At 39.7% G+C, this 20,167-nt stretch overlaps 1 protein-coding gene across 2 annotated transcripts in view; it reads right to left on the bottom strand.

Moving 5' to 3' along the window:
- Window positions 1-1,378: 1,378 nt before the first annotated feature.
- Window positions 1,379-20,167, bottom strand: part of TLL1 (tolloid like 1) — a 162,412-nt gene continuing 143,623 nt past the window's right edge. Inside the window, exons 17-22 of one of the 2 annotated variants that reach the window (XM_084860286.1) lie at window positions 15,517-15,636; window positions 12,541-12,666; window positions 12,049-12,176; window positions 4,905-5,118; window positions 4,121-4,371; window positions 1,379-2,472 (exon numbers count right to left, since the gene is read on the bottom strand). In XM_084860286.1, coding sequence (XP_084716412.1) covers window positions 2,338-2,472; window positions 4,121-4,371; window positions 4,905-5,118; window positions 12,049-12,176; window positions 12,541-12,666; window positions 15,517-15,636 — 974 coding nt within the window. In that variant the 3' untranslated portion in view covers window positions 1,379-2,337. The remainder of the gene's footprint in view (window positions 2,473-4,120; window positions 4,372-4,904; window positions 5,119-12,048; window positions 12,177-12,540; window positions 12,667-15,516; window positions 15,637-20,167) is intronic. The other variant, XM_084860287.1, reaches the window with a different exon arrangement.

The raw sequence follows: 20,167 nt of genomic DNA, 5'->3' as shown, positions 1-20,167 counted from the left end.
ATGGTAAACTGCACTTGCCTCACACATGGCACTGTCTCCACAAAAGAGAGAACCTGCAGTGCCCTATAGAGAAGGACTTAGCTGGCTATGCAACATTAAATCCGCCTTTCCTCCTTAAGACTCAAAAGGGCCAACACAGAGTTGGATTGTGCATCTGGCACCACATTCTTATTTTTCACAATACAGGGCAGGGCTTGGCCTCTCCCTCTTCAAGTTTCAAAGGGCTGCTACGCTTTTACTGCAATAACAGTCATATTCAGTGCCATGGTATAGCAAGGGCTGCCAACCACCTTCTAAATCACAGGTGGACGACATGTGGCCCTCCAGATGGTTTGGCCTACAAATCCCATGATGCCTTACCATTGGCTATGGTGGCTAGGTCTGATGGCAGTTGTAGGCCAAAACATCTGGAGAGCCGCAACTTGCCCACCCCTACCCTTAGTGTTTCTAAGTGTGGTATAAATTTTGTGCCGTTTGGAACATGAAAGGGACTGATACACAAACTGTATAAATATAAACAATGAGACCTACACATGCTTAGTTTTATTTTATTTTTTTTAAAAAAAAACATTTATTAATGCCAGTGTATGATCACAGTAAGGAAACAGAAACTAAGCTCGAGTAGCAACCAACATCAAATGATATCAAAATATTTATTTTAAATGAAACGTAACATTTCATTAGCTCTTGAATCTTTATTGAAGTCTTGCTTAAGAAAGCTTTAAAGAAAGTTGCTACAGTCAATCTGGATTCTGGTAGAACTTGGCACATGAAGTACAATTTACCATCCATACATACACAACACCTCTCGCTCTCTTAAAGCACTCATTCATACATACTTACATGATGCATATACATTGGGACTAAAGCCATGTATGGCCTAAAGCACATACAATATTTTGTTCTAAAAGTAACATATTTCTACATTGATAGCAAGTCCTCTGTATTTACAACTGATGATCTTGCTGCGCAGATGGGAATTTGAGGATCACTTTTGTGAACACACATTTAAAATGATCAAGTTCTTTATCAACTCAGATGCATATCTACAGGAAGATCTGTATGATCATGTGCAAGTATTCTAAGGCAATAGTAGTAGTTGTTCCACAGGGCTTGTGCTGCTGCTGCAATTATCTTTTTCATATACTTAGAAAGTCTGTTCTTCTTAAGATGCAGCCAGGCATAGTGAGACATTCATGAACTGCAGATCGTTGGCTCAAAGGTCAAAAACATCTTGGGTTATGGGGATTTTTTAAATGTTCATGGAATAGCACCATAGAAATGAACTTTGCCATTACAAAAGTTTTATTTCTAGAAAGCAGTTGGGAAACCTGTTTTTTTTTTTTAAACCACTTGGTTTTTTTTTTTTTTCATTTTTGATTGGTTTAAAGTAAAAAATAACAAGTTCATTCACAAATATTTCCAGGGAAATGTAGATTAGCAGTTCATTACTACTGAAATGAAATCCATAACTGGTGTTTCAAATTATTCTGGTCCTGTTTACTTCTGTTGCTTGTTGGATAAAGGTCTGCAGTGGTCTTGTAAAAGACCCATCCTCATCTGGTTCTCAGTCTAAAATGTAAGGGGTCAGCAGATATGTAGTTCTTCAGCAATAATAAACTCAGTATTCTCAGTCACTGACAGTATCCAAAATCTAGATGTACTTATAATTATGATGAATGTAAAAAGCTTCAGACATTCCAATGGCTTGCTATAATCAAAGATCTAAGGATTTTGCAGACAGTTTTCCAGGTTTTATGACATAAATATGTTGATGGGACAGATGAATTACAAGTATAGAATAATCTCAAAAGATCTCTCTCCCCTCTTTCCTGAATTTTCTTTGTATGCATTGTATCCTGGACACACCATCAAAGCAATTAAAATATGAAAGATATATGGACATCATTTTGAATGCATGACCTGTAGAAGGTGGGCATTTTCCTCTCCTGGACACCAGTCACTTGTCAAAAGGAACAGCAGTCTGCAGATTCACTTCTCCTGAATCTAACTGGTTGAGTATGTAGGCAAATATGACACTTGCCAAGCTGTGAACAAAGCTCTTATAGTCTCCCTGGAAGCATGCAATGCCCCTTTGCTAGCTTTGCAGAGACAGCCACGCATGGAGACTACACGTCCTCACCATAATGTCTGTTCCTCTAGAATAGGAGTATATTTAACAGTGAGATGTTTCAGATTTCCTTCAGTTTGAACTCATGGTGTAAAAACATTTGTTTTCTAATAATGGCAGTTAAAAAAAAAAAAAAAAAGCCACTCCGCTCTCTCTCCACAGCCGTTGCTCTCTCTTTCTCATTTTGTGGTCTAAGGGATCTTGTGTTATTTTTTGGTGTGGACATTATCTTGATATTTTATACTTTTGTATCGTATATGGAATCCTTTTTTGTTGATTGTGTCATCCGTGTGAAAATGGAGTAAAATAGAGTCGCCTGCTGAATAAATTTCTTCCGGTGGCTGCAGGAGGGGAAAAAAAAGGTTACCAAAGCTACCCTGGAAATAACAATTAATCGGGCTGCAGCAATTAACACTGTTGTCTTATTTGAGGATGTCTTGTTCCTTTCTCAATAAAAGAGCCCACAACTGTTGATGCTATCACTGTCAACAGTGAACAAAATACTGCTTTGGGGTATGTTGGATTCTAAAGCTCAAACTAAACACTAAGCCAAATTCTGTAAATCTTTCCTCCATTTTTTAAAAAGCCAAAGCAGCCTGGAGCAGGCTACATCTGAGTGAAAGAAGCATGTGTGGGGAGAGGCTGCTTAACTTTCCTCTTCTGTCATTTTCAGTACAAAATTGCCCTCTCAAAGCTGCTTTTTCACCCAGAGGGGAAAAGTTATGGGGACCCTGCATCTTTCCCCCTGTGTGATAAAAGAAGTTTGGGAAATGCAATGAAGGGAAATGAAGGAAAGAATCACAGAATATATCATTTGGACCTAAATCTTTTTCCTCATGGCATTGTGTGTGTCTGCCTCTTTGTCTATCTAGCTATTGATGCAGAAGGAAAAAAAAAAAACATTCCCTTCAACCTATTTTCATTCAAATTACTACTACACTTAAAATGAATGGAATCTTCCTTTCCTTTTATATCATGAGCCTTTCTCAAAGGTTAACAGTCCTGATCTTTTAAACACCCTATTCAATGGCATTTCAGCATGGCCTTAATGACTGTCATCACTTGCTTGCAAGTTGTTCCTATGTCAGTGTGGGCTGTCTGTGCACTTGGTCCTCCAGACCCTGATACTGAAGGATACTACAGCTATTCCATCTTGAACTGAAGACCTATCTCAGCTATAGTTAAAGTTCAGCTGCCCACTACTGTACTGAGTTACCCACATGACCTACGCCATATGCAAAACTCCTCTCTCAGTGCCATCCATGGAATATAGCCTTTGCTTATTTCAGTTCTTCTCTGGTACAGTTTTCCACTTGAAATAAGTGAATGCTCACCAGGAGTCAAAGTTTCTAATAAAATGGAAAATTCATGCACTTAACCTTTTGAGAGCATTATGATCAATCTCTCAGAAAATAGTTCTGTATTAGTTTAAAAACAAGTTTAGAATAAAAAATATGAATTTAAAACTGATTTAATACATGAACTAGATAATTAGTGCCACAGAAGAATGAGGATATCTTATCTTGCTTTCAGCTTTCACACTGAAATAACTTTCAGCTACTAAAAGAGAATTTCTAAAATTCTGGTTCTTCTATATATTGCTCCTTCTCTTACTGTTTGACTTTACTCACCTTCAAGAAAAAAAGCCTTGTCAAAACCAGAGATGACTTAATTTAGTTAGCTTTAAAAAACCCTTAGGGTACAAAGGCCAAAACATTGGCTGCAATCCAATGAACCCCTATTACTGAGCACACGAAGTAGGACTTTCATTTTCTTTTCCTAAATAGCAAGCTTTTCACTTCACTGAAGCCCGCTTTTTAAACTCCTCTGAGTTTAAAATGCAGTTCATGGTAAAAATGCGTATGTGTGGTGGGGAGGACTCTTCTGGACAAAGACAACAAAATGCTGCTTGTTCATGGACATCTCTTTTACAGCTCCTGTACTTCTTTGGGGAGTTTTAATAATTGCAATAACTAAAAGATTACATACTCCTGATCCACAAAATCGACCAAGCCTCAGAGCAGCTGTATCGTGGCCATCAAAGAGTTCTAGGTAGTCATAACCACAGTCTGCCTCTTCTTCCACCTCAAAAATCTGAAAAGTTAATTCTATTCGATAACCATGGTCTGACACTATTAGCCATTCACAGTCCACTTGAACTGGATAGTTGTTATCACCAAACTGAGAATGAGAGTAGAGATCTCTTGTCTTGCTTTCAGCTTTCAGACGACCACCACATTCTGTGCAAAGTGAGGAAGGAAAAACAAAGATATGTTTGTTTCAGGGTAGCTTTAAATGGAATCAGATTTAATTTCCCACCATTGTTACCCAATGGTCAGAAGAATATCAGAACAACCACTAGGGGTCAATATAAACCAAGAAATTGACATAACTAGTCTAGCAACTCAAAACAATATTTTTGGCCTGTGGGAGGAAGAATAAAGAGACCAAATATTGGCTGGGGCCTTTTTCTAAAGGAATTCTGAATGATAGTTATCAACAAGTCTGGAGGATTCAATGTGCTTTCCAATAGTGAAACCTAATATTCCATCTTTATTTTAAAACATGTTGACTTCAGCAAGGCAGTCAATACTACCAGATTTTGCTCAACTGCAAATAATAAAAGGGACAGCTGAGGCCTTTACAAGCATAGTTAACAATATTGTATTAGAAACATATATTTACAATTTGCTCCCATTCCTGCTTTATGTAAATTTGACCTGAGGCAGTTTTAAATATTTCTCGATGAAAATAACATGGATTATTTTCATACCTGTAGAATGTGTAGCTTGGAAGCCTTTTCTCTGTACTGATGCATCAGAGACAAACCGAAGGAACATTTTATTTCCAGTAGCAACAAGAGGATCTGGTATCTTATTTCCACATAAACGTCCAAGAATTGGTGCCTTTTCAGTTTCTCCATCAAACACCTCCAAATGGTCATAAGCACATTCCTGATGTTGTTCAATTTCAAACTCATTAAAAACCTGAAAAAATAGCAAAATATTAACTCAAAACTTTAGGTCTTCTGAGTATGGACTATGCTGTAGCCCTGCTACTCCGAAACATTTTGAACTTTGAATTACTGGCTTGTTTTGGAAGTAGTGATGTAGTGAAATAACACAGATAGTGGGTACAGACAGTACACTAAGCAGTACTCCTATGAAAGCACCACTCACTACAAGGAGACCTCTGGAGATTTCATGTGCAAGTCCTGAACAGCAACAGTGCTGAGTAGATTTCTCTCTCAATGGCTTTCAGAGCTGGCACAGTTGTGTTTTCACACTGAAGGGATTAAGGCATTTACTGTATACCCAATAACTATCCATGGCAAAAACAAGCAAATCTGGAAAATAAAGATGTTCCATCAAATTCATTCTTCCTGTTCTTAATTTGAAATACAAGAGCAAGGCATTTATGATGGGCAAGGAACAGTTCTTTTCTGAAACAACTATGAAATATATTGTGGATTTATTTTTACTTCAAATTTATAAAAATAGCGAGATTTTTAAAAAATAATTGCTTGCTTATTCCAACTATGACTTAACCAACTCTGTGTGTGTGTGTGTGCGCGCGCGCACACGCACATGACAAAAACGAACTCGGCTTTTAAAAAAAACGTAAGTTGTTATATTTTTATATATAATACAAGTTTTAGGATTACAGTTGCAGTACTTTTAGGAATGCGTTCAGTCAAGTAATATTACAACTATTCGAGAGAGTTACGAAGTATTTTGGTTGATCTCACAACAATGGACTAAATCCAGCATCATGTGAGTTCACTTCTGCTTGTGTTATGGAAGTTTCCCTTTCCCTCCCCCCCACACTGCAGCCCCCCAAATCTGTTCTGGAGGGGCCCCCAACTCTCTGGAGCAAATTTGGGGAGTGCTGCTGCTGCACAAAACAGAAATCCTAAAGCTTACTCTCTCTTTTTCTTTGTCCCACTCTACTGTTTTTCTTCTCTATAATGTTAGCAACTTTTAATTAGAAATTCATCTTCTAGAGCATCATTATCCAACCTGGTACCCTCCTGATGTCTTGGACTTCAATCTTCATCAGCTTCAGCCAGCATGGCCAATGGTCAGGAATGCTGGGAGTTGTAGTCCAAAACATCTGAAGGGTGCCAGGATGGGAAAAGATGTTCTACAGGGTAGCATACACTTCTGATTACTCATATGAACTGGTGTTGTAGAGAAGGACTGAACAAGGTTGTATTAAAGTAGATATTAACCTAAGATGGGTATTTGAAATTTGCTGTACTAAAATAAATGTTAAAGAAAAGGCTCATTCAGTTTTAATACCTGACAAGCCAATCCTATCCACATTTACTTGGAGGTAAGTCCCACTGTGTCCAGTGAGGCTCACTCTGTGTTTAGGATTGCAGTTTGGAAGTTATTTCTTGAAAGATTATTACGTCTGACAGATGTCTGGCTCATGTGAACTTCAAAAGCTTCCCTGCAGGTTTTTCCCCACTCTTCTACACCATACATCAAGTCATCAGTCAGGGAGTAGGAGCATTTGAGGAACTTTCTAGCAAAGCAAGCTGAAGTATTAAGAGAAAATATCTAAAAGGAATGAAACCAAACAAGAGTCAAATGCAGAGCAAACAGAATTGCTGTGAGTTGTGTCTGGGACAATAAAGCAGCTCTCATCTACTGAATCCCTAATGGAAGCCAGCCAAACTACAATGTGATGCCACTTTATATTAACAGCTGTCTTTGAGGAACTTCATGTAACTCAAGTGTTGATGTTTTGGCAGTGGAGAAAGGATAGACAGAATAAGCACAAAGCACTGCAAATGGAAACAGTGATCCTTTCCCCTGACTTGCTTTTTTTTTTTTTTTAGGAAGATTAGGCATTCTTAATAACAGAAGGGAACTGCAGATGCAATATAAACAGCTGTGTAACTATTCCAGTTGCTACTCATAAATTTTTTTCAACCATACTATTTTCATATGACTAAGTATTGTGCTATTTGGCCTCTAGACTATCTCTTGGATATGTAAAAACCTATAACGAACTGGCTAAAACAAAACTGAACCCATTCAATTTGGAAGTTTGATTGAGTTGGATCCAGACTTGATCATACTTCGAGTAGACTCATTGAAATCAATGGGGCTTAAGTTAATCAATTTAGGGCATAATCCTATGGCCATGAGTCAGCGGCTAGATGGCTATAGGATAGGTCAGTACCTGGGAACGACCTCGGAGCCCATGCTCCGAGGTAGGTTCCCGGAGAACCGACCCCCACTCCCTCCCGCGCCGCCACGTAGGCAGCGTAGATCGGCCCCATGCTCCATACTCAGAAGAAATGAGGAGGAGATCCACTCCTCACCACACCTCCTGCCCTGCACTGAATAGGCGGTTGCCCCCAGGCTTGCAGGTGACCGTCGATCCAGATAGGATTGCTCCCTTTGATTTCAGTGGGTCAACTTTAAGTATGACTAAGTCTGGATCCAATCCTTTGTGTTTTATATAAGAGATGTTTCTATCCTTCCAGTGCAATCCTATGCATGTCTACACAGAAGTAAGTCCAATTGATTTCAGTGGCATTTATTATGAGGAAAGTGCATATAAAATCGTAGCCTTATTGCACATGCATGTCTACTCAGAAGTTGTCCTACTGTGTTTGATGGGATTTTCTCCCAGTTAATTATGTATAGGAGTGCAGCCTTAGGGTTTTAAATTTGGTAGTGGCTTAATTCACCCCACCCCCAAGGACAATTTATTGCACTATGTTCAGTATAGTTATAAGAAGCTAATATCCTATTGCCTAAATTACGCATTCAATTCATGAGCATAATACATGGAGAAAACATTCATTTAAAAATGTTTCATACAATATAGACTATGCAAAAATATTTCAGGATGGATAGCTGGGTATCTGCAGACCCTGGATGCAAATTAAAGGTTGCTGTTGTTTATTCAGTCAGTCGCTTCCGACTCTTCGTGACTTCATGGACCAGCCCATGCCAGAGCTTCCTGTCGGCCGTCGCCACCCCCAGCTCCCCCAAGGTCGAGTCCATCACCTCCAGAATATCATCCATCCATCTTGCCCTTGGTCGGCCCCTCTTCCTTTTGCCTTCCACTTTCCCTAGCATCAGCATCTTCTCCAGGGTATCCTGTCTTCTCATTATGTGGCCAAAGTACTTCAGTTTTGCCTTTAAGATCATTCCCTCAAGTGAGCAGTCTGGCTTTATTTCCTGGAGGATGGACTGGTTTGATCTTCTTGCAGCCCAAGGCACTCTCAGAATTTTCCTCCAGCACCACAGTTCAAAAGCATCTATCTTCCTTCGCTCAGCCTTCCTTATGGTCCAGCTCTTGCAGCCATGGGTTACTACGGGGAATACCATTGCTTTCACTATGTGGACCTTTGTTGTCAGTGTGATGTCTCTGCTCTTCACTATTTTATCAAGATTTGTCATTGCTCTCCTCCCAAGAAGTAAACGTCTTCTGATTTCCTGGCTGCAGTCAGCGTCTGCAGTAATCTTAGCGCCTAGAAAGACAAAGTCTGTCACTGCCTCCACGTTTTCTCCCTCTATTTGCCAGTTCTCAATCAAGCTGATTGCCATAATCTTGGTTTTTTTGAGGCTGAACTGCAACCCAGCTTTTGCACTTTCTTCTTTCACCTTCATCATAAGGTTCCTCAGCTCCTCCCCACTTTCAGCCATCAAAGCGGTATCATCTGCATATCGGAGATTGTTAATGTTTCTTCCAGCGATTTTAACTCCAGCCTTGGCTTCATCAAGCCCAGCACATCGCATGATGTGTTCTGCGTACAGGTTGAATAGGTAGGGTGAGAGTATACAACCCTGCCGTACTCCTTTCCCAATCTTAAACCAGTCCGTTGTTCCATGGTCTGTTCCTACCATTGCTACTTGGTCGTTATACAGATTCCTCAGGAGGCAGACAAGATGACTTGGTATCCCCATCCCACCAAGAACTTGCCACAATTTGTGATGATCCACACAGTCAAAGGCTTTAGAATAGTCAATAAAACAGAAATAGATGTTTTTCTGAAACTCCCTGGCTTTCTCCATTATCCAGCGGATATTGGCAATTTGGTCTCTAGTTCCTCTGCCTTTTCTAAACCCAGCTTGTACATCTGGCAATTCTCGTTCCATGAATTGCTGGAGTCTACCTTGCAAGATCTTGAACATTACCTTACTGGCATGTGAAATAAGTGCCACTGTTTGATAGTTGGAACATTCTTTGGTGCTTCCCTTTTTTGGTATGGGGATATAGGTTGATTTTTTCCAATCTGTTGGCCATTCTTGTGTTTTCCAAATTTGCTGGCATATGGCATGCATCACCTTGATAGCATCATCTCGCAAGATTTTAAACAGTTCAACTGGGATACCGTCATCTCCTGCTGCCTTGTTATTAGCAATGCTTCTTAAGGCCCATTCAACCTCACTCTTCAGGATGTCTGGCTCTAGCTCACTGACCACACCATCAAATCTATCCCCGATATTATTATCCTTCCTATACAGATCTTCCGTATATTCCTGCCACCTTTTCTTGATCTCTTCTGCTTCTGTTAGGTCCTTGCCATCTTTGTTTTTGATCATACTCATTTTTGCCTGGAATTTACCTCTGATGTTTCTAATTTTCTGGAAGAGGTCTCTTGTCCTTCCTATTCTATTATCTTCTTCCGCTTCCGCGCATTGCTTGTTTAAAAATAATTCGTTATCACTTCTGGCTAACCTCTGGAATTTTGCATTTAATTAGGCATATCTCCCCCTATCACTGTTGCTTTTGCTTTCCTTTTTTCTTGGGCTGCTTCCAGTGTCTCAGCAGACAGCCATCTTGCCTTCTTGGTTTTCTTTTTCTTTGGGACATTTTTTGTTGCCTCCTGAACAATGTTGCGAACTTCTGTCCATAGTTCTTCCGGGACCCTATCTACTAAATCTAGTCCCTTAAATCTATTCTTCACCTCCACTGCATATTCATTAGGAATATTAATGAGCTCCTATCTAACTGATCTGTGGGTCTTCCCTGTTCTCTTTAGTCTGATTCTAAATTGTGCAATAAGAAGTTCGTGATCTGAACTACAATCAGCTCCAGGTCTTGTTTTTACCGACTGCATAGATGTCCGCCACCTTTGGCTACAAAGGATGTAGTCAATCTGATTTCGGTGTCGACTGTCTGGTGAAGTCCATGTATAAAGTCATCTCTTAGGTTGTTGGAAGAGTGTTTGTTATTCACAGTGAGCTGTCTCGGCAAAATTCTATCAGCCTATGTCCTGCTTCATTTTATTCTCCCAGACCATGCTTGCCTGTAATTCCAGGTGTCGTTTGACTACGCACCTTAGCATGCCAGTCTCCTGTAATGAAAATAACATCTTTGTTTGGCATACTATCCAGTAGGTGCTGCAGATCCTCATAGAACTGATCTACTTCTGCTTCTTCAGCATCTGTGGTTGGGGCGTATATTTGGATCACTGTGATGTTAAATGGCTTTCCCTGAATTCGAATTGAGATCATTCTGTCATTTTTTGGATTGTATCCAAGCACTGCTTTAGCCACTTTATTATTAATTATGAAGGCTACTCCATTTCTTCTGTGGTCCTCTTGTCCACAGTAGTAGATCTGGTGGTCATTTGATGTGAAGTGGCCCATTCCAGTCCATTTCAGTTCACTGACACCCAAAATGTCTATATTTAATCTTGACATCTCCCCGATAACCACATCCAATTTGCCCTGGCTCATAGATCTTACATTCCAGGTTCCTATGGTGTGTTGATCTTAGAACATCAGATTCGTCGTTCACCACCAGCACCATCGGCTGCTAGCCGTCCTTTCGGCTTTGACCTAGCTGCGTCATCACATCCGGGGCTAGTTGAACTTATCCTCTGCTCCTCCCCAGTAGCATTTTGACCATCTTCTGACCTGGGAGTCCCATCTTCCAATGGTATACTGACATATCTCTGGTTGAATGCCATGCTGTTAGGTGATTCTTTGAAATTTCTGCCACAGCTGCACACATTGCTGAAGAAAACTGCATTTTAAATTGAAAAATGGCTTGTCTCTTCAAGCAGAGCAAAGTGATGTAAATGGAGAAAAGTATTTAGCTGCACACACACACAGCTCTCCCACATATATTTGGAGAATCAGTTCAAACTGATGGCACATTCATCATGTGCCCTAGAAACTACATGTCCCAGGAGCCCATTCAAAGGACTTAGTTCCCAGAGTCCTTATGACAGAGGGATGGAGGCCAGGAGACCTCCAGCAAGACCTTTGTGCCACTAGGGTTGCTGCTGATACAAAGCCAGGGAAGTGTGATGGGATGGGGTGGTTGGGTTGGGAGCAGGTAGATGGGCACCACTGCACTCCCAATAAATCAGGAGCATCATAGGGTCCAAAACAAACTTGAAATAAATCAAACAATGTTCTGCTGCTTTGAAAATATAGCTGTTTGCAGAGGGCAAATCTAAACTGAGGGGGACAGGTTTTGATCATCACTAGTTACCAGCTAATGAAGAATATTACTTCCCAGCAATATGAATTAGAAAGCTAATTGATAAAAACTGTAAATACATTAGAAACAATGATCTGATAGCACCAGTATTCCTACCGTACACCCAGACACAACTTTTATGTCCAATAATTATAATATGACAGGATTATTTTTGGCTATATAATTATACCTTCAGTAACAGTCTCTAAATTTCCAGCCAGAACAAATAAATCCCTTGCTAAATTCCTGGCCATAACACATTTTTAAAAACTTTTTTGGAAACTTGCTTGTTGGAATCATATATCTATCTGGCATTAAACAACTTCTATGTCTTTCCAAAGGAAATTATAATGCCTAAAGGGTCTTTTCAGCATCACTGCATATATTTTACCATCTGCCACATGCCACAAACCACCATTCACCTTACTTTTGCTAATAATATTGAAGTTACTTACTATTTTAATTCTGTGGCCAGGAGTGGCACTTATTTCCCATGTGCATTCCTTCCTACTTGGGTACTTGTCAGGCCAGTTAGGGCTTGTGATAATTCCATTTGGACTATGAATCTTCTGTTCACACTCAGCTGCACCAATAATGGATAGATAGCATCAGTGAGTCTGGATAAAAATGTATGATATCATGTAGCCAGAAAAGCAAGCTATTTACTCACTATTTCATGGAAAGGATAGGATTTTCTAGAAGCTAATCTGGGGTTAATCACTCAATCTTCACTATCATCCTCACCACTTTGGGGAAACTTATTACAGAGAATAATATACTATAATACATAATGCTGGTTTTGTGTTCAGCATTACATTTATAGTAGTGTCTGCAACAAATCATGTAAAACGTTTTCATAATATATCTTGAAATAGATGCAAATAAGTAAGAGCTTAGTCAGGCAAATCATTCAAAGTGAGCTGCTCTGTTGTTCTATTCAGCCTTACCTTCCTTGCAGTCATGTTTGTTTTCATGTAGCACAAATCCATTGCGACACTGACATACATAGCTTCCTACAGTGTTAATGCATTCATGTTGGCAGCCACCATTGTCCTTTGAACATTCATCCTTATCTACAAGACACACAACATATTTATTGTGAGCAGGATATCTACTCCCATCTTTCAGAAAAAGGTATAAAATGATTTAGTTGTGTTTAATTCCGGAAAAGGGGGAAACTAAGCACTAATTTTATCCTTCTCAGACCACAAAAATTGGGGGGCTTTGGGCCATTTTTTTCAGGGGGGAGAGCAGAAGAAATTCTGGGAATTTCCAAAGGACTGGGGAATTACTAGGAAGGTGGTGTCCAGTGTGGGGGAGGGGTGGTCATCATATTTTGCCCACAATGTCTCATATTGTAGCATCATTCTAAGGGAGATATTGTGGGAGAAATGGTGCCTTTCTAGTAAGCTCTCTGTTCCATGAAAATTCCTAGAATTTCTCCCACACATCAGAAATCTAGTTTTTTCTCCAGCATTTCATCCTCTCCCCCCCACGTTTCAGAGAAAAGACTCTCTGAAGAAGTATTGGCCCAGGTCTAGTAATCTTATAACAAATTTCTTTTATTTCAACAATGTCTCATCAGTAGTTCAAAGTGTAGCAATATCTGTACCAAACCTGCACAACTTTATGAGTTTAAGCTGGGTGCTTGACAACCCCTCCCCCTATTTCACGGAAACAAAAGCATTGTTAATTAATCCTCAGGAAGATTGCATGTAACTTCATGGGTCATAAGTTGTGCAGGCCTAAATTGGTACTAGTGGGATACACAAAAAGATATACATGACTTTACACCAGTGGAACACTTTAGCAGCAATGCCCAAAATAAACAATTTGGCTAAACAAGATTTCAAGCTCAGCACATGTTCGTATTACTTTAAAATCAAACATGATTATTTATTAGTACCCCACCCCCACCCTTCAAGACACTGACAAATGTGCTTTGATTGTAATGAATCTGGACATAGCACAGCACTTTAAAATGCAAATATATTATTCAAGTTGGAAAATCTGCAATATAGCAGGCACTGTCCTGTTTGTTGAGTAGTAATCCTCTAAAAGAGCTTTTAGTGTGTTAGACAGAAAGTGGGGTGGGGGTAGTGGTAATGTGAGCTGAACTAAACAGCATCAAAATTCATTCGCAAGGAGGAAAGCTATACTAGATTAACAGACAGTCATTCCAGCAAGAGGCATCAGCTGCCCCCATTCAGCTGTTATTATTTTAGGTGGGGTTGAGCCATTAAATCAAAACTGGCAAGACTTATTCCTGAAACACATTCAAAATGACACACCACTCTAGATGCCATTTCAACAAGCTAAATAATGAGAGCTGTTGATGGTTATATCAGAGTTTAGAATGATGCAGATTTAGATGGCAAAGCTCGCATCTCATTGACACCCTCTTCTTTAGGACATATTAAAGGAAGAGTTGTTTCTAAACAAGATTAGCATGCAGTTATTTCATATCATGGTTGGTACAGGTGAAATCACTGCATATGCACAAGTTCACATTTGCTATTAGTTTCTTGCAACTTTCCTACTTGCACTATATTTTTTCCCTTCTTTAACTGAAACGTTTGTATAGTAATCCACCAAAGAAACAAAATAGCTGTATTGTCAGACACTTCAAGATTCTGTACGTTGAAATGTAAGGACCTTCACACATCAGTTATTAGAAGGAACTCTCACTACTACCCATCTCTGTGGGGTATTTTGTTTGTTTTGCTTCACTATGTGTGGGGGGAGAATGAGTAAAAATGACAAATCAGAGAAAACTACCAGGGTTTCTCACCTCCTATTGAAAGTCCCTTCTATAAACTGAATGACTACACAAACTTATGTTCATGTACTCACATGACTTCTATATGAAATTCCTGCATGTCAAATTTTGTTTGCAAGTATACTACTAACTTGGGAGATCCCTGAAAATGTTAACCAATCAAAATGCTAATTTGCAATTTAATTATAAATTAGATTAATTATGCATATAGCATTTGCATTGATCATGAAAGCCAGTATCCAAAGAGCCCCCTATGTATGTCCAAGGGAAAAAAGCCTGAAAAGCCCTGTACTCCATGCAGGCCTTTGGATCCCAACCCAAACAAATGAGCATTAATTGGTGGAATGATTCCAACTAAGACTATTAAAGTTTGTCCTAAACACAAGAGCTACAATATAGATCTACCTGTTGAATGTGAGAAGGTTTGCCTTTTATCTCTTTAGAAAGAATGCCTATGACAAACATTCTCCTGCAACTGTTGGAAAGTGATAGGCAAAGCAAATGACAGAAAATAGACCAGAGAATTGTGAACAGTATTTCCTCTCCTCTAAAGTTAACAGCAGTTGCCTGGCACATTGGTCAAATCTATAGAAAGTAAGCTCAAAACAACCTATTTTAAGTAACACATGCATGTATAAAGAGCTCTGATACTATAGAAAGTAGCAAAGCCCTCTTCTGTTCCACCAAAATACCTCATATGAGTTTTACTTAAGGGCTATTCAGGTTTTTTTTTTACTTAAGGGGTATTTGCTTTATTGAAACAAGCCTTCAGTGCTCTCTCCAGTGTTGATGTTCAATGATCATGGGACAGAAAGTGAAACTACAGCAAAATACAATAGTTTGGCACTGTTAATGAATACTGCAGTAAAAGTCTTATCTACATTTTACATAAACCAGTGTAGACTTTCCATCATGTGCATTCCAGATTGAAAATCTCAGAAGAAAAAAATTAGTGCAGATTAGTTAGAAAAACAAATGTTTTGCTGACTAAATGCAAACCATTTGTTGTGCTCAGAGATGGAAATCAGTCTCCCAGTTTGAATGGAACTTTTGTGTATTTTTTTCTGTCAATACTTATAGTAAGGAAAGATCCATTCTCAACAATATGTTAGATTTTAACCATTCACAAGACATATAGTCATACCTCTGAGACCCTCAGAGGCCAGTCTGTGAATTATACGTACTTGGCCTGAAGGGGCAACCTGTATCAAGTCCTTGCATGATTCAAAAACAAAAATGTTCTCCTTGCAGGCAGCTCTCTTGTCTGTGGGGAAAAATGTACCAGGATGGCACCAAAAACGAGCGATTGAGTGATTGTTTCAACATCAATCTTCTCAAGGGTAGAATAATTATAACTTTTCATCTATTTACTGTAACATGATCATCATTATGATTCCCCAATCCCATCTCCTCTTACTATTATTATTATTGATATTTATATACCGCTTCTCATTGAAAAAATCCCAATATACAGTCACATAGGATAATAAAACGAATTCATTTTCACTATGGAACAAAAGCAATGGCCTGTTTCAGAGATCATACACAGAACAGCCTTCTGGAACTTGAAAACTGAACAGTTAAATGTATCACAGTTTGGAATTAAACAGAGCACTAATTCATAATATAATTGTATCAATTATTATCAATTATTATTAAAAAAAAGACTTTAAATCCTGTTTCCCTTATTCTATTCATAAAGGAAGTATTTGTGTGTTTTTTTCCCCCAAGAGAGCTGTGTGTGAGTATTTGAAAGCCCACTCTGCTCTGAACCCACTGCAGTGCATTATATGTTAATATTCTTTGTTATGGATGGTTCCTCAACAGATCTTCCTGATTCAACTCAGTCAGTTTCTGGATTTGGAAGCTATTGCTCAGGGTCAAACTAGACATGATGCAAATCTATTATCAGGATCTTCCATGAGTTATGCCACCTGCCTAATATAAATACTCATCAAGAAGCTATTTTCCCTGCAGGGGAAAAGATAGATGTAGTTACATGCTTTTTTTATAAGGGGCAAACAGCAGCTGGGGGGGGGGGGGTTAGAAGGCATGGAAAAAGGATGAAACCCCCTGCCCCAGTGCTAGGGACCTTATCCATTGCATCTTCTAATTGAACTTTTGTGTTTCAGCATAAATGTGCTCATATGTATCTATATCTCAGACCACACGGGCATGCTATCTAACTGATCACCTTTGCAATGCTATGACTAAACAATACTTTAATATATTCTTTACCATTCACAGGATTTTTGAAGTGTTTGTTTTTTTAACACCAGTAGCGCATACACTACAAGGAATAGTAGTTTTTTCTGCTGTGGCACCCCGGCTCTGGAATGAGCTCCCTAGTGGTGTTTGCCTGGCACCTACATTGTATTCCTTTCGGCGCCAGGTGAAGACCTTTTTATTTTCCCAGGCATTTTAGCATTTTAGCTTTCTAAACTTTTAGCTTTGCTGTTTTAAATCTGTATTTTAAATTCCTGCACTGCTGCTAGGTTTTATTGTGGTTGTATTGTTATATTGTGGTTTTAATGTTCTATATATTTTAAATTGTTTTATTGTGTGCTGTTTGGTTTTAATTTTTGTGAACCGCTCAGAGAGCTTCGGCTATTGGGTGGTATAGAAATGAAATAAATAAATAAATTTAAAAAAATAATAAATAAATAAATAAATAAATAGTAATCCAAAACATGATTGCCGTCAATGGCCTGCAAACATCCTGGGTTGGATCCAGACAAAGCCTTGCTTAGAATAGTAGTCCTATCATAATCAATGAGACTTAAGTTGGTTATGACTATTGTTGGCAGGCTACCTAGCAGCTGACCCTGAGAGACACTTGCCCCAGTATTGTGTGAAATTGTGTACTGCCGCTTTAAGAAGCACTGCCTACCACCCTGTGTAAAGACAAGCTTCGAGGGCTTGCATCTCCAAACTGAAGTGGGTGTATTATTTATTTATTTATTTATTTATTTATTTATTGCATTTATACCCCGCCTTTCTTCCTCTCGCAAGGAACCCAAGTCGGCTTGCATTATCCTCCTCCTCTCCATTTTATCCTCACAACAACAACCCTGTGAGGTGGGTTGGGCTGAGAGTCTGTGACTGGCCCAAAGTCACCCAGTGAGCTTTCATGGCCGAGTGGGGACTAGGCACTCAAGACAAAAATACAGCAATATGACTTACTCAAGCCACACCAGAACTGAGTGCCTTGTGATCAGATTAAGGCACATTGATCAGTAACTAGGCATGAATACAGGCAAAGAGTCGCAGACCTCCAAGGTGTTGCATAATTAGTGATAAGTATGATGGTTGGGCAGAGATTCCCATTGATGGATCCAGCACTCCAGGAAGATGGTGCCTTGATTAGATTTAGCCCATCCTAAGATTTGGGGAAAGGAAACCGCTCTATTGAGACTACTGTCCACTATGAACAGTCACCTCCTCCCCTTGCCCAGTTTGTCTAAGTTTGGTCCAGTGTATTTGTCTCTTCTGTGTCCTTTTGTTAAAACACTATAAAAAAGCCAGGGCTCCAACACCCAGGATTCCTAGCCCTCCCAAGGTTACCTGGCACCATACACTCCTGGTTCATGGCAAACTCTGTGGGCTCCTGGCCTCAGTACCATCCATTTCCAATGCATGACAAGCCTAGTGCTTGGCTGTGTCTGTTGGCTCGTCAAACCCTTTTCCCCGGACAACCTGAGTCTGGCCACCTAAGTCTGTGCTTCTGCTGAAGCAGCAGCACAGCCGTTATGAATGCAGCCATTTTCAAGGCTCAGCAACTGCAACAGTTTCCCCACACCCCAGCCTCGTCTTCAGCAATGACCTAGTGGAATCCCTAGAAAGGTAACTTTCAGGGCCTATCCTATCTTCTGAAAGTCCTTTCCCTCCAAATGGTAGCCTCCAACCCCCTACCTGCTTTTTCTATTGAGTTATTGTGTAGGAATTTGCTCTTTTGTTTAATCAGCTTTAGACGTGTGTGTGTGTGTGTGTGTGTGAGTTCAGCTTCCCCATAGCTCTCTTCACCCCTCTGTGTCAATGTGACCCAGTATACTGGCTAGCCCCTGGGCACATGCCTCACATAAACTGCTGCAAAACCCAGCCTCCTCTCCCATGCTCACTGTCTCTTTCCCAGGAAGCCCTAGAACCCAGATTTGCTTAGCCCCAACCTGTAGAGCTTCTTCTGAACCACAGTCCAATGCATTCAAATCCGGACACACCACCCATATCCACAACCTATACATCCGTGCACAGGAGCCCTCGGATTAGGTATGGAGCAGACTAACTTCCCCATTCTTGAACCTTGTGCATGGATATCTACAGTATTCATTTGGTTTTCTGCTTCATATGGTTGATATGCTTATGACTGTTCATCTTATACGTCCTGATTGAACCAATATTAGAATTCATACAATGCCTTAATTCTCCATGACTGTATATTTTTCATTCTGTATATTTTTCACTGGAATAGACTTAACAGTGTGAGTCATCAGGACAAATCTGCTAAGACATGCAACTGCCAAGGTTCATAGGTCTCTTATATGTGTATCTCAGAATGTGTGTACACCTGCACAGGTGTCTGGAGACACATGTCCCATTGATTTCTGGATCCAACTCCTTGCCTTCTAACAGCTTGCTATACGAGCTAACATAATCTCTAATGTGCTTCCTCTTTTAAGCAAAAAGTGGTATCTGTCATTATTGTGGAATATTTCCCAAAAGATGCCAGTATTTTAAACTAGTATCCTGTATATGCCATCTGTATTTATCATAGCTTGTTTATGGCCTGGAAGGTCCTCCACATAGGCAAGAAAAGATAATCAAAGGTGGAATTCAGTGGGAATGTTTGTGGTTATATTCATATTTTAGTGAAATTATTCAGCTTCTTCATTCAGCATTGATGCCCAAGAAACATTATTTCCAACAGTATCTAGTGTACAGGATTTGAGATCCACACTAACTGAGAAGCATACAATATTCTTACTATGAAGCACTAAAACACTCTTTCAGTTCTATCACACTCAGCTACTCAGTAAACTCCTACTCTCTTAAATTATTCCACTGATTATCCCATTTTCCTCTCTATGCATGGAAATTCCTTACAAAACACCCATCTAGAATTCCCACCCAACCCTTCCAAGCAAATCCCTCCCTAAAATCCACTTTTACCTGAAGACTGGCTTAGTCCCTTACCTGTCATCCCTAAAAGAAACCTAAGTACACCTAGCGGCATTTACTCATGTTCAGCTTTTGTTACCCTTTCCTCCCTTCTTTGTTTTCCCATACAATTGAAATTTAGATCATATGTTCCTCAGGGTAGAAACCTGCTTCTTCTTCTTTTTTGCATATGTTCCTCTGTAAAATGGCTCTCTCTATATATATATAATCAAAATTGAAACCAGTGCTCCTTTCTTTCCTCACAAAAGATCTGCCTCTCATTATTTGTCAGAGAGGAAATCACTTTTAAACTCTAGCAAATATTGGTATGTGTGTGTGTCTGTTCCATTCACTTTACGTTTGACACACACAACTTACTTCTGAACTTTTCTTCTGTTCATGTTTACTTAGGGCATTTCTACACCAGCCTAAAATCCTGCATTTAAAACAGGGCTTTCTGCTTCCGTTTTAAATGAAGGATCACCACTGACTCCCTGTACATGCGCTTCCTTTTTCCCCTCCCCCTCCCTCCCACCCACCCTTATCTGAGCCTTCCATTATCTGTCATTGATCACGTGCCTCTTCCTGCCACTTTAACTGTTTTGACAGAGGAAACTGAAGCGGAACACAACGGGGTAATT

This window comes from Heloderma suspectum, chromosome 5 (assembly GCF_057233095.1).
Source record: "Heloderma suspectum isolate Gila_16-S chromosome 5, 16-S_ref, whole genome shotgun sequence".
NCBI lineage: Eukaryota > Metazoa > Chordata > Lepidosauria > Squamata > Helodermatidae > Heloderma > Heloderma suspectum.
Note: the sequence above shows the minus strand (reverse complement) of the source record. Positions and strands in the feature narration are given on the sequence as shown.